At 41.0% G+C, this 15,624-nt stretch overlaps 1 protein-coding gene across 10 annotated transcripts in view; it reads left to right on the top strand.

Annotated features, from left to right (window-relative positions):
- The window catches only part of grid1a (glutamate receptor, ionotropic, delta 1a), a 326,902-nt gene that overhangs the window by 42,168 nt on the left and 269,110 nt on the right, over positions 1-15,624 (top strand). For 9 of the 10 annotated variants that reach the window (XM_077495430.1, XM_077495429.1, XM_077495436.1 and 6 more), the window contains one exon: positions 11,114-11,191. In XM_077495430.1, the coding sequence (XP_077351556.1) occupies positions 11,114-11,191 (78 nt within the window). Of the gene's footprint in view, positions 1-11,113; positions 11,192-14,451; positions 15,120-15,624 lie in introns of those variants that run through there. The other variant, XM_077495437.1, reaches the window with a different exon arrangement.

Here is a 15,624-nt window from a genome sequence, read left to right as displayed (position 1 = left end):
ATCTAAATAAATATGAGCAGCGTCATACGTTTTAAACGTGGCGTGCACAAAGGATTATTGGCTGACAATCACTCGGGCAGGACGGCGTAATAAAAATAACAATAAAAAAAGGAAAGAAAGAAAAGAATCCGTCACAGGCAATTAGCTGCGGCTTGGCATCTTGGCGCTGTCACAAAGTAGTGACTCTTGAAATTAATGAGCTTGGCTGCAATAGTGGTTTAAAAGACACGTATAGATGGCTTTATGTTCCTACACGCCTTTGGAAATATAAACAACAAAATTTGACTTTTATTTTTTTACTCCGTTGTGCTTCTGTACTGGGGGGTGGTTGTCGTTGTCCTCTTCTGTGGTGTCTTCATTCAGGGTCTCATTGGCCAGCACTCAAGTCATGATCACTTCTAAAACCATAAAAACGCAAAAAAATAAAAAATAAAAATCAACAACATTCTGGCTTTCTTAATACAAGGCAAGCAGATTTGCCACAAAATATAACCAAGATCAAGCTAAGGGGTGGGAAAAATGTAGCGTGTCAAGACATGTATAGATGGCTTTATGTTCCTATACCCATCATAGAAAATATGGAAAAAATGGACCGTTAGGCTCCAGCCCTGCAGGTGGTCTTTATGATATCGCGTCTTCATTCAGGGGCTCTAAAAACAGCTGTCACGCTCGGCTACGCTAAATGATCACTTTTTAAATCTAAAGAAAACAAAATCAATGACCCCTTTTTTTTGTTTTGTCACATCCTTACCTCATCCGCGGCCCCTTTTTCTCCTCTCTTCGCGCTAATGGACTGATTTGGAAAGCATTACGTGGCTAAAACCCGTGCCACGCCTTTGATGGATCTCCATTTTCTGATTGCCTGAGCTGGAGGCCATGAGGAATGTTCTCTGCCATACCCCTGAAGAGCGTGTGACTGATGCTGAGATGTGGCTATCTGCTAGCGCAGTGGGGTGGTGGGCGTCTGTGAGTGGATAATGAAAGTCGGCTGCGGACAAGCACACGCACACACACGCACCCGCGAGAAAGGCGAGACTCACCTCAGTCCAAATGTTCCTTGACTCGAGAGTGCCACAAACACTATCATCATCTTTGACTCAGCTTCGTCTTGGTCTTCATCTCGTTTTGTTGGTTGGAAGTCAAGAGTATTTTTTTTTTCGACAATTTGGACTTTCGTGGCCTCTGTGCTCCACTCAAGCGTGACGCGACTTGTAAAAGCGTTCAGCAGAACTTCAGAAAGTCAATTCGGAATTTGAGCGAAAAAGCTTGACAGAATTATGTCGTTAGCATAACACTAACATTGGTTGCTTCGGATATTTAATCCAACAAAAATCCATGGGTCACAATCTCATTGCTCATACAGGTTGAAAACCAGAAAACATTCTTGATGATGGATAATTGCGATATTTGTTTGACTCAAGTGAAGTAGTGCATCAGGCTAGCAAGCAAATCCACCGTTAGCCGAAGCTAATAGCTTGAGGCTAACCCCAATTGCTGATAGTCTCAATAGCTCCATATCAGCGGCGGGGAACCAGGGCAGCGGCACAAATTGAAGCTTCATTATTAGATTTTTATGTCCAATGATACACAGACAACAACTGCGTGCTAACGACAACTTAATCCATCATAGAATAACTAGCTTCATGACACCGCACTGGGTGGGTAACTTTTTGTAATTCATCGGTCCATTTATTGGAATAGGCCAAACGGCCACGGCTCATTGAAGCGTCACTAATGGTAAGTCATATTTTTAATCATTTGTTTTTATTTTGGTCCTTGAAAACTGGTACACTTTGCTGGCAAAAAAAATAGATGATCAGTGATAGATTATTTGTAGTCAATATTTAATAGTTCTTGGACCAGTTGAGTGAAATTAGATAATTCCCCGTAGGCCACCTGTTGATCTTTGACAGTACTTTAGCTCATTTGCTCCAAATAACGTGTAAATACGTTTTTTAATGTTCTCGGTGTCCCAAAGACGTATTTATACGTTTAAAAAAAAAAATAATAATTATGCTAGAGCATACAGAAGGCTTTGATGCAGCCTCTCAACTGCAAAGAACGGTTGCAGAAATGGTAGTTATTACACAAACGGCCAGCAGGTGGCAGCAGAGCAAAGGAGATCAACCAGGGCCATCTAGAAAAAAAGCTCAATTACTTACAATTTTAAAGATTTGTGAAAACTGATGAAACTTAGCTCTCTTCTAATGCTAATTGCTGCAAAACGGAAACAGATAGAAACATACTTTTTTTTTTCCTGATGAAAGAAGAGACTTTAATCTTTCTTTTTATAGGTTCCATGCTTTCATAGCCATAAAACACAATATTCTGTGGGCCTTGCAAAATCAGTCAAAATCCAGTAAAACAGCCGGGAGCGAACGGGACTACTTCTGTGAAAATGGCTGAGAGTGAATGAGTTAATATGCCAAGGACGAGTGGATGGGAATCTCCACCTTAGATCCGTAAGGACTCGAACAGCCATTAGACTCGTAGTGCGCATTCACAAAGCTGTTGTCGTCTGAGACCGGCGGCGATTGCTTTTGACACAAAGGGGGCGTTCCCGCTGGCGTGGACTCAAGCACACACTTAAATCCTTCTCCAGAACGTATGTTAACTTGCAACATTAATATGTGAACACGTGCTGGGAAGGCTGCAACCAAGCAACAAACCCCCCCCCCCAAAAAAAAAGCCTCTGACATTTTGAGTTCTCCTGTGTGCAATCTGGGTGAAATGTAAGTGTTGGACCATGAAACTGAAAGCCTTTCGCACAGTCTGGGAAGGTGTGGGTGAAATGAATCTTTTCCCCTCGGCTGTGTTCTCATCACTCCACGGCCGGCAGATCCTAAGTCAGTCAGGCGGGCAGGAGGGGCGGGCAGGTAGTGAAGGTTGCGGGCTTTGACTCGACTTAACAGTTTGGATTAAAGGAGCCCTTTTGCTGCACTGAGGAACTCTTGAAGAGGTCCACTGCAGGGAGCCGGTGCAGTGAGTTCAGGAGGTGACACCCGAATAATATATATAGCACGGTCACAGGAAAAGACTTCATCCTAAAGCGGGGGGTTACTTTCCTCGTAGGAAATAATGCAAACGGTACAAATCTGTTTTTAAAACACTAATCTTTGGAGAAGTTGTCACAAAGCTTTTTTTTTAAAACGTCAGTATTAGCCTCTGATTGTGGTTTCCAAGGTGTAATTTGCATCTAATAGTTGCTCAAAACTTTTTCTTTAGCCACATTATGATTCATGTCAAATCCTCCCACTGTGTGAAATTGCTCAAAATTTCTCGGTCTTTGTTGCCTGCGGTAAGTTGGCTTCCTTGCCGTCGCCTCCTGAGTGACGAACCCCCTCAACCCTTCAATACGATTTAAAGCTTCCCGTGGCAGTAATCGGCGGCCCCCGGCGCGAAAATAACAACCTTCACAATCATGTATATGTGGCTGAATAGAGACGCTGTCTTGGCTAGACTCGATCATCCGCCAATTAATTAATTCATAGGAGCTTAATAAAATTAACCAAATCTATGGAATGCCTTGTGAACATGTATTCAATATCATTGATCCATCTTAGAATGATTAGGGCACATTAGAACCAACTGTCTTGCTAGTATTTTTTTCCCCCCACTACTAGTGCCAGTTTTGACCTACTAGTATGACCTCAAGATGGATATCAAATGCATTCATAAATACATTCATAAATTTTCAAACTAATTCATTCAGACAACTACATGTTACTAGTGTGGCAAAAGTACGGGTAACTACTAAGGCAACACTTTATTTTGCTTGCATACTAGTAGACTGAAAGTGCCACTAATGGTGGGGAAAAAATCATTCTTCTAGTGTGCACTAGTCAAATACTTTACTAGTTGTGAAATTTCAGATGGATAGCAAGAAGTTTGAAAAAAAAATGCTCAAACAGCTTTAATATCCTTTTAATATCGCTTAAGGTACATCTACTAGTACACTCTGTCCTCACTATTGCGACAATTTTAGCATACTAGTAAGACAACTACATCTTAACTCATTCCATCCCAAAAACGTGTAAATACGTTTTTAATACTTTTGTCCTTCACTCCCAGAAACGTATTTACACGTTTTTTTGGGGTTGGAATGAGTTAATAATATTGAGAGACAATTTTGCACTAGTTAATAATTGAAAGCTACTACTAGCAACATAAAATTCTGCTGATAAAGAACTTATAGCGCTTTGCTAGTAGTACTAGTAGCATGCGGATGTCAACTACTGCACAGTTATGCTATACTAGTAGCATGCATATATATATATATATATATATATATAATTTATTTATTTTAATTTACTTCAATTTGATGTACAAATGTGTACATCGGTTGCACATGTGGTCAAAATGTGCTAATATTGTTTTAAAAACATTTTAGGTACACAGATTCACCTTTCTTTTGTAAGTTGTGCTTTTCACACATTGCTAATAATAACCGCATGCTCCGCAAGGCACACTTCATCTCTATCAGCGTTAGCCTGTGTTGCCTATTGTGCTGAATGGTGGTGCTTTTAAAAAGGATTTGTGCAGTGCCGGTGAGCCTGCGAGCATACGTTTCTGTTTTTTTTTTGTTGTTGTTTACTTGAACATGTAGATCTTAGAAAAGCTTTTCTTTTACTTTCTTTTTTTTTCCCGGTGTCGTCCTGGCTGTTGTATCTCTCTGCACTCTCAAAGCAAAACTGCCTTTCAGGTGGATTCCTGATAATTGGCCCTTTTTCTTTTTCTTTCTTTCCTATTTTTATTTTTATTTTTTTAAACTACCTCACCCCCTAATGACCGTCTCGCAGGCACAGTCGGAGTGAAATGCGGCACACACGTCAGCGGGTTCAATAGCGCTGCCCCGGGGCGTGCAGAACAAATGACCCAGTGGTCGCTATTAGGCACATAAATTGTAAACATCTCTGCAGGCGTGTTTTCTCTCAGCCGCCCCGTACGCCGGATGGCGGGATATCTCCAAAAGACCCATTCTATTCCATTATGCATTCTTTACCGGAGGATCTCGATCGATACGACCGCGTAAAGATAACTTTTGAGCAATTAGCTCTTTGACAAATGGGTAGGAAAGCAGCTGTCGCTATTTGACGTGAACTGAAAATGCTAAGGACACCTTCGATAATGACGTCATAACCAGCAACGTACGATAGACAGAGAGGCAACTAAAGAGCATGTGTTGAGTCTTCGCCTCTCAAGAAAACGGTAATCGAGTAGTATTTACATTTTACGCACTACTAAGTGCCAACACTTGATCACGCCATAACGTCTTGCAATTGAGATTATTCAAAAACATACTTTTTTTTTATTTAATTCGACACGAGTTGCACTCAAATTTATACATATAGTGAAGAATGGTGGCAGTATCGGAGCTAATAGTTAGCTTGTTAGCATTGTATTAGTTTTCATGTGATGAAATGATAAATTAGTGGTTCAAGCCTTAAACCCCCCCTAAAAACAGCACAAATTGTCATGTTTACTTTTATGTAGGAAAAATAGCAGCTTTTCTTTAGCTGGAATTGGGACTTTAGTCAAGATTAAGGGAATTATCAACAGGTCTATTTACTAGTGAGTGTTTTGATAGGGGGAAGAAACAAAAAATCAGGAAAAGCCTACTTGAACATCTGAACTTGATTTGGAGTTGCACATAGGCAAGGGAAGTCAAACTCATTTTTGTTTTGGGCTACAATGTAGATAAAAATAGCCTTGATTCTATAACTGTATGACTTATTACATATGTATGCACAAATTGATGAATAACTAGTTTTGAAGTCAGAAGCTATTAACTCATTTACTCCCAATAACGTATAAATATGTTTTTTTTAATGTTCTAAGTGTCCCAAAGACGTATTTATACGTTATTTTTTTTTTTTTTTTTTTTTTTTTTTTTTTTTATCCTAGAGCATACAGAAGGCTTTGATGCAGCCTCTCAACTGCAAAGAACGGTTGCGGAAATGGTAGTTATTACACAAACGGCCAGCAGGTGGCAGCAGAGCAAAGGAGATCAACCAGGGCCATGTAGAAAAAAAAGCTCAATTACTTAGAATTTTGAATAGATTTGTGAAAACTGATGAAACTTAGCTCTCTTCTAATGCTAATTGCTGCAGAACGGAAACAGATAGAAACATACTTTTTTTTTCCCTGATGAAAGAAGAGACTTTAATCTTTCTTTTGATAGGTTCCATGCTTTTATAGCAATAGAACACAATATTCTGTGGGCCTTGCAAAATCAGTTAAAATCCACTAAAACAGCCGGGAGCGAACAGGATTGCTTCTGTGAAAATGGCTGGGAGCGAATGAGTTAAAAAGATTGTTCAACTATTTTTCGGTTATTTTAAAAGCGCGATTAGTAACAAAAAAAAAATGGTTGCGACATCTCAATTCTATTAAAAGAAAGACAATTGGCAATTTTTGAATTTTGGCAAATAAGCTGAAGTCGACGCACATGATTACGTAACTTTTGTGGGCCATATAAAACAAAGTGGTGAGCCGAATCTGGGCCCCCTGGGCCTTGAGTTTGACACCTTGGCATGAGCACTTGATTAGTTGATTCAAAACAGAGCCACATCTCACTTATGAGGGTGTGTGCACTTGTGCAACCACATTTCAGTTATTTTAACTTCCCTGTCTAAAACATTCATTTCCCCCCCCCCAATTGTGTTCCAGGTCACATTATTGCTGGAAAAATGCTTTATCTTGTAATTTTTTTAATGTCACAAAAAATGGCATTAAACAGGGGTGTGTAGACTTTTTATATCCACATGTGTGCAAAAAAAAAAAAGTTGCTCAAACAGCAGGTGGCACTGTAACCATTAACTGAGACCATTGGAAAGAAAAAAAAAGGAGAAAATGGTTAAATGACACAAAGTGGAAAAGATTGAAATATACAGTTTAATGACAAAAATGAAATAATTTTGAAGCAACATGATGGCACATGGTGAGCGCGCATACAACCGATGTGCCCACTGCGCTGCCCGCTGACATCCAAAAACAGTTAATTAGAGGTTAGGAGTTTGTGTAAATCTGCTTAATTAGTGCAGCACAAGTCTGCGTGCAGCAGGTTGCAAAGGTTCAGTACGTGCCGTTATATATTTCCTTTTTTTTTTTTTTTTTTTTTTTTTTTTTAATGCGTCCGGGTGAAAACTTGACACCTGTCAGCTGTCCGTGTTCTTCCTCCAGGCTGACAGATACATCCAACCCGTACTCCTTGTTTCACTGGCATAGTTCACCACAAGGCTTCTATATTAATCACCCGTTGCATATTTCACCAATTTTTTTTTTTTTCTTTCTTTTTCTGGTCTGCCGCGCAGTCAACAGTTGGCTCATTGAAATTCAGCCTCGGTGATGGTTGGAGCTGGTGCTTGTTCTCCCATAACATGATTAATCTATAATGTTACCTCGGGCTGTGTATTTGGAGGCGAGCGCGCCTGCGTTTTTTCACCTCTGGCTCCGTGCGCGCACACACACCTCTCTTGCTATTCCCCGCACATTTCTGCCTGACACGAATGGATTTTTTTTTTTTTCCTCAGCAAACTCGAAAAAAAAAAAAATTTAACCCCCCCCTGTTCAAATTGGCGCCGGGGCTTTTTGGTCTAAGTAATCCTGGCGCATGCTGAAGACGGACGGACGGACGGACGGACGGGTATTGCGGACTGACAGCTGACAGACGTCTCGCCACGTTCACGTGTATTACACTTTTAATGTGGAAAGCTCAATTACGGAACAAGAAGATCTGTAAAATTTAAAAAAGTGCAATTCAGAGAGGAGGAATGTGGAAGTTACACTTCATTTTCTTGGCAGCAGAATCCCAAAACAGCCACGGGGACAGGCAAACAATCGTAATGATAACTTGAAATTTTTTTTGGACACCTTGTATTTCTATTTTATGCAATTCTGTGTCGTATATAAAGTGGTTCCCAACCGCCAGCGTGCGGGCCAACTTTTGCACTGAGCCGTGGCCGGCTGCACAATTGACAAAATAAATAATTGTACTTTCGGTTTACTTATTACCTGAGCGTAAAAAAAATATATTTTACTTTGAAAAGTGACCGGATTCTGTCTGTGACAAATGTCTGACGGACACTTGACGCACGTCAAGATGCTAATTATCTTAGCGTAGCGCTGATATTAAATCCACAAGCTAGCAAAATGAGTAAAGAACAGACATATTTGGAAAGTAGTGATGTGACCACAAGCGCCTATGACCAAGAAGAAAGATGAAGACAATAGTAGGAGACTTTAAATGAAAAATAAAAAAACTTGAAAACAAATTTACGGTGACAGGTGATTTTCACACACAAGGCCCGGTCGAGTGGCTCTTTATTTAGCATTACGGTGAGTTATTCATGGACTTTATATTTGTTCGGCGGTGTCTTGTGTTGACGCTGCTAATAAAGTTACATAAAAATGGGGCTTCACGTTTGTTGGAGTATATTTACAAAATTAGCCGAGTTTTTGTGTTGCTTGTGTCACTCGTGATTAAGCGTTAGCATAGCGACCGTTGTTACCCTTTTTACGGTGTTTGTGCTTGCTAGTACAGGTACATCAAAATACACAATAGATTTGCGTTTGTTGTTGTAGCATTTTATTAATCAGCTGCCCCCCCACCCCCCCAAAAAAAAAAAAAAATTAATAAATAAAAATAAAAAAATAAATAAAATAAAAAAATATGGATTTGTATGACCTGGTCTGTGGCGTGAAAAAAGTTTGGGGACCACTGTTCTGTATGATGGCTCTGTTTTTTATGTAATGGTTCTCATAACCATTCTGTTCTATTTACATATTCAATGTTACGCTATCTGTTAGGGATGCAACAATAACGGCAATATCGCAATATTAATACGACCACAATATATCGTCGTTGTCAGCACATCTGTTCAAACGATCAGGTTGATTTCCATTTGTGCAGTTCTAGCACCCTATGGTGGCTAGTTTTTAGTGCCGTTTAATTTTCGCAAGGCATGTTTTGGCCCTTCTATGTTTAAAATCCACACTAATGGTCAGATGGGGAACGTAATATGCTTGTGAAGCGAGTCAATATGTGAAGGAACTCAATTTCTGCTTGCATTATTAAGTGCACGTTATTAAAGTTTGAAGGTTGTTCATATGCATTGCTGTAATGTACACAAGCACAATATTGTGTTTTTGTTTTATATCGGGATATCGTACCATAACGTTTGGATATCGTTACATCCCTACTATCTGTACTGCTATTTCTGTTGCCATTCGTCTTCTGCTGTCCTACTTTAACTAGCAGTGGCCTAACCTCTTCTTTGCTTATTAAATCGTAACACCGCGTGCCGATTAAAGCCTACGGTCGTTTTTCCATCGTTGTGGGAAGAATTACGCTTCGTGCACCATTTAAAAACATTCCGCCCAGCCGATTCCGTTCACCTTGTGTACGTCGGCGCACTAAAATAGCCGCGCGAATCGATGAGGTCAGAGAGCAGCTAACAGTGGTGGCGAGACATGTATATTACCCCTGTAAACATTCCACGTAGACTGCCGGCCCTGCGGCTATATGTCAGGGAATAATTGAAAGCAGGGAGATGATGATACTTTGTTGAAATGTACCGCGTGGATAGTAAAGGCAGCGTCACATGGCCGGAGTGAATCACGGCCAGACGTTTGCAAGACGCTGTGGGGAAATAAATAATAAAGTGGGGGAAAAAAGGGGGCTTATCCGACAAGAATAGACTATTAATGAGTGGCTAATCCAATAGTGGTACTCATCCGTGACTAACAGCTTGGCTTTGCTTCCTTGTGGCATCCTCGCGTCATTTAAATCCACTTTTTGGGCTTTTTCCACCAGAGCAGGAATATTGTCAAGTGCTTGCTAATCAGCCATTACTGACTTAAGAGCAATGCTGCCACGGTTACCTTAGAAAAGTAACTTACTCTACCTTTATGACTTGATTTTAAAAAGTAACTTGGTTATTTTTCAAGATTACTAAATTTAAAAATTAAAGTAGTTACTTTATGGATTACTTGATTTAAAAGTATCTTACTTTATTGATTAATTTAAAATGACAGTAGTTACTTTACTGATTACTTGATTTAAAAGTAACTTAGTAACTTTACTCATGACTTAATTTAAAAAATAACTTTAATTACTTTGCTGATTGCTTGATTTAAAAATAACTTAGTTATTTTATTAAAAAAAGTAACTTAATTGCTTTTCTGATTACATTTAAAAAAAAAAAGTTATTTAATGGCTTTACTGATTTGATTTAAAAGTAACTAAGTTAGATTACAACTTCAAAATAAATATGTCCAAAAAATTTTTGGAAGTGCATTTTTTTAAACAGTAATGTTAATTGATAATGTTAGCTTTATGAAATATTACGAAATATAAAAGTTTTTCTTGACCAAAATGCTTTTTATTTAAAAAAAAGTGGTTAACATGGATAGGTTGCTAAAAAATTATAAAAAAAAAAATAAAAATAAAAAATAAAATGAAAAAAATAAAAATGGTACCGTACATTTAATTGGATATATATCTTTAATCTGATTATTGGTCTGGAAATTGTAACATGTTTACTTGCTTGTTAGCAAAAATCATATTATTCATATTAATTGTCATATTACTGACATCACTGCTTAAGACTGTGTTGTTGTTGACACCAATCGGTGCAAGAAAAAAGACACAAAGGTCCAGTGGTGCCTGCAAATGGCCCCCACGCCGGACATTGGTCACCACTCTCCAACTACATAATATTGTACACTATCAGTGTAGTTCTATCATGTTCAATCTGCTTATTAATGCATGTGAGCCGGCCGCGCGGGCCAACTCGCGGAGCAACAGGCGGCGGGCGCGCTGTTTCTCTCCTGCGTCTTCATAAATAATTTTCCAGGATAAATATTTGAACAGAGAACTTCTTTCTCCGCATGCGTGCTCGGTCAGATACATACATATGCGGCAATATAAGGATAATATTGCCGAGTGCATTACGTTGCAGCCGACCTGCGCTGGCGGACACATCATTAGGTAGAGTCGGTGAGATTTATGAAAACAATAAAGGTCCGTTTGTCGGTATTAAGTGAACAATAGGTTTGTTATTGTGCTTGTTGTGTCGTGCATCACACTGAGAGTTGTTTCTAACACACACAGGGGGAAATCCACATCTTGATGGTCGTCGACACAAGGGGCGGGGCCACACTCGATTTGAGAAATGGACTAACGAGCCAGGTAAAGTTGTAATGTGTGTGTAAATTTGTTTATTTTGAAAAACAAGGGTGATATTGCACAACATGGCAGTCCCCCTCTGCTGGATGATAATTGACAAATTAATTTGTTTAATTATTATTCAATGAATGCAATAATAATAATAATCAGTGTAACTTGTTTAGAGTAGTGGTGGCACATTCACCATACTGTACCCAACTGTACAATTTCTAAAATTCTACTGTTTATCGTACATTTACTGACGCCATTGCATAATTTTTTTTGGTTTGCCTTAAAAACTCTTTGTTTACTTTCGTAGTACACATTGGGTTATTGTCCATCTGCACCGTGAAGTCCAACGAGTTCTGAAGCATTTGGTTGAATATGAGCCTATAATATTCCCCGAAAAGACCTGAGAATTCATCCTGTTTCTTTGATCAGCAGTCAAATGATCAGTATTGCACAATTGAACCGGTTCCATTGGCAGCTATACATGCCCACCTGGCCACGGAACAGCCGGGCAGCCAATTGTCCCATTACTTTTGATGTGGGAGGCGCATATGCAAATTGTTGTCGCTCCTACGCCGTTCTCCTGACTTGCATATGAAATTAAAGCTGGAAGTCTTGTTGGTTATATTTCAAATCCACTGTGGAGCCAAAAAAGATGAGAATTGTTTCCATGTCCCAATATGTATTGACCTATTAATTAGGGCTGCACGATATTGGAAAAACAAGCGATATTGATATTATTGCGATATTTAACATGTACCGAAAGAAATTACATTTTTATTATCTAATGAAATATTTTTTTTCATGTGGCAAAATCATCAAACTCATTGTATTCTTAATTAATTGTAATTACCTCTCGATAATGTTCAACTATTGGATGGCAGTGCACATTTTTGTTAAGTACACTGTATTCCAACTATGTTTTGCATTTGCATTATTAGGGTTGGAATCAGGGGCGTGGAAACCAAATAAAAAGAGAGGGTGAGGATGGGATTTTTTTTTTTCCCCAAAGTGCAGTAGTGAATTGTATCAGTCAGTTCCTCTCCTCGTGAGCTTTCAACTGAGTGTCTTTCTCTCCTTTTTTGTCATGTTTAACTCTTTGACTGCCAAAAACGTTTAATCACGATTAATAAAATCATGACGTATTCCGCCATAAACGTTAATGTCGTCAACTACGTTTTTTTTGTTTTGTTTTTGTTTTTTTAATCAATGGGCAGTGCAACATCTAAGTGCAGCGCTGCCTGGTCAATGGGTTGTCGAATCAAAAACACTCACTAACTATGGCCACCAGATGGCAGCGTTGTATCTCTTCAATGGGCTGCCAAATTACAATGAAACATGACGAAATCTGATGAAATAGAATGTTTTCAAGGATGACGTGAATGATAACGTTTTGATAACGTGGCAGTAAAAGAGTTAATAAATGTCAAACAGGTAAACATGAGAGTCTGACTGGTTAAATGCAGATAAAAGCAGAAAATTCCATATCAAACTTATTGCATGTCTTTGCGATATGCATATTGCATAGGCCAATATCTTGATATCGATATATTTTTTTTATATATATTGTGCAACCCTATTATTAATGCATGTGGTTTTGGGTTTCATGCTTATACACATTTCAAACTGATGATGAATCTTTGCATTTTTTTTATTTTTGTATTTTTTATTTTTTATTTTTTTAATGTCATGATTGTCCAAGTTTACCCAATCCATTTTTTGGGAGCCTATCCCAGCTGAATTTGGGCATCAGGTGTTGATCAGGGCCATATTGCCATTATCCTTTTGTGCAAATGTTCACCACGTGTGTATGCATAGCAACCTTTTACACAAAAGGCAACCTACCGGGCAGATAATAACATCATGTCAAACAACATATTGCTTCATACATCAGTGCAACCAATATCAGCTTAACCCCCCCCCCCCCCCCACACACACACACACACACACACACACACACCCTCCTCTGCTGGTATGTCTTGATCACACCGTGTCAAAGCAAACCCAAATCTCCAGGTCCATCTTTCGGGTTGGAATGGATCTGGATTGATCCGCCACTGCCTGTGGAGCTGTAATTTGCCTGAGAAAGGGGGAAAAAAAAGAAAAGAAAGAAAGTATAGTCATTTATTCTTGTAGCCTCTCCTTCCCTGTCGGGAGGCATCATCGCTCATAAAGCAATCACGACTGGGGTGGTGGTGGTGGGGTGGGGGGGGGGGGGGGGGGGGGGGACGCTTTTAGAATATTCACACTAAATCCAGCATAGTGTCAAGGGAATAAGGTTTTTTTTTTTATTTGTATTTTCAAAGTCTGTGTGCGAAAATAGCTCCCCTGCTCACCTTTTAAAGTCTATTTTTGTGAGCACATAAGAAGCACACCAAGCTATTAAGTAGCCAGCTGTGGCCAGTGGGGGCAGTGTATGACTTTTTTTTTTTTTTTCTTTTTTTTTTAAACAAGTTTGCAGGTTTACTGCATGGGCGTGAAACAAATGGTCGAAGAACATGTCATGAATAACAGATGATGCTGCTGTTACATGAAAATGACAATGAAATGATGCACGAGATGGTGACGTTTGCCTCCACAGGTGCTTTTTTTTTTTTTTTTTTTTTTCTCCCCCTCTTCCAGCGGCTTCTTCCATCCTCCCATGTATCGACGCCGTTGCTGAGTTCAACCCCATTAACCCAACAATTAAGAGATATTTCCGTTCTGCTCACAAACACGAGAAATATCCTTTAATTGTAAAGCTACGGGGGTCCTGCACATGCACTCCATTGCTCTTCTTCTTCTTTGTCGTGCGCTGACATATTCATAGAAAAAAAAAAGAAAGGAAAAAAAATCCAGTGAAAGTAAATACAATGATGGCTGGAAATGTTTCATGTCACGAGGCTCCTCTCCTCTTTCCGCGGGTGATCCCGGTCTCCCCTCGTGTTGCATCCGTGCTCCGGAGCCTCCGCACCAGCCTCACCTCCTTTACCCCCCCACCCCCCACTTCCTCTTCTTTTTTCTTCTGTTGCAACTTCTCCAGAAGTAAACAGTCCACTCGCGTTTGTCGTCTGTCCTCGCGGCGTCCGTGGGCATCTGTCACGCCACGCACGTCTGGTCACAGTTGTAGCATTGGCGGCGGCGGCGGTGGTGGACGTGTGCGTGCGTGTGTGCCCCCCCCCCCTTCCACTCCCCCCACTCTCTCACTCTCTCTCTCTCGCTCGTGTGTCATCACGTTGTGCATCCTTCTCCATCTCCTTCCAGTCTTTTTCTAGGCGGCTCGCCGGGACAAGCGAGCCGCACTCGCTGCAGTCACGTGATCCGCACAGGACCGTGGCGTGGAGTTTCTCTCCCCCCCACCTACCACCCTCCCTCCAACCCTGCCTCAATAATAATTTGGAAGCGTGTGCGCGCGCGCGCGCCTCCTCCTCTTCCTCTCCATCCTCCTCTTCCTCCTCCTCCTCCTCCCGCATCTTCCTCTCCTCCTTCTCCTCCTCACCGGCTGCTGGAGGAGGGCGGGAGCGCCAAGTCTCTCTCACCGGGGCTCGCATGCATGTCCGATCCGCCCCCCCCTCTCACTCTCCCTCCCTCCCCTCCTTCTCCGGAGCTGCCTCCCCGCGGAACTCTTCATTTCTGTGGCTGCTTCTAGCGGCTGTGGACATCTAACTGGCTGTTTTTTATTTTAAACCTTTTTATTTTTTATTTTGTGAAGGAGTAGGGGGGGGAGGGTGGTGGGTCGCTTCATCCGTTTGGACCAGTTGGACTATCCAGGACAGCTGAACGGTAGACCTTCCTGTTTTTTCCTTTTTTCTTTTTCTTTTTCTTTTTTTGGTTGGGTTTTTGTTTTCATTTGTGGATGATCTCCTTGTGCTGCTGCACGCCGACATGGAGCTGCTGCTGGTCTGCCTCTCCTTGTGGATATTGCAATGCAACTCGGCCAAAGGGGACTCCATCATACACATCGGTAAGCCAGCCGCGCGCGCGCACAGGTGAAACGAGACGCATCACAGGCGGAAATGCTCGCTTGCGCATTTCTGCGTCGGGGTTCAGTTCGCCTCTCCGGGGCTGAAAAGTTCTTTCCTCCTTGAATTATCACGGCCGTCCGCGCTTCTGCTGCTGCATATTTGCGAGTCCTTTTAAAACCGGCACGTCTCTGCTCTCAAATGCACGTTTGGAACAAGAAGCAACTGGTTTTTTTTTTTCCAGGCAGGGAAGGGGAGGGGGTTTGCGATAGCCAGAAATGGATGAGGCGTAGCTCCCCGTCTTTTATACCGGCAAGCCTCAACTTCCAACGGGACGTGACTGTCATGTCAAAGAGGAAGGACGTCAGTGGACTTTTTAGCCATGCAAAACGCATAGAGAGCCTCTTTGTGCGCCGCACACCGGTTATGCCGCCCCCCCCCCCCCCCCCCCCCCCAGTAGATCGGACCAGGCTCCCCTCTAACCTCATCATCTCAAATCATGATGTG

This window comes from Festucalex cinctus, chromosome 14 (assembly GCF_051991245.1).
Source record: "Festucalex cinctus isolate MCC-2025b chromosome 14, RoL_Fcin_1.0, whole genome shotgun sequence".
Taxonomy (NCBI): Eukaryota; Metazoa; Chordata; class Actinopteri; order Syngnathiformes; family Syngnathidae; genus Festucalex; species Festucalex cinctus.
This window is presented reverse-complemented; position numbering and strand designations above follow the sequence as displayed.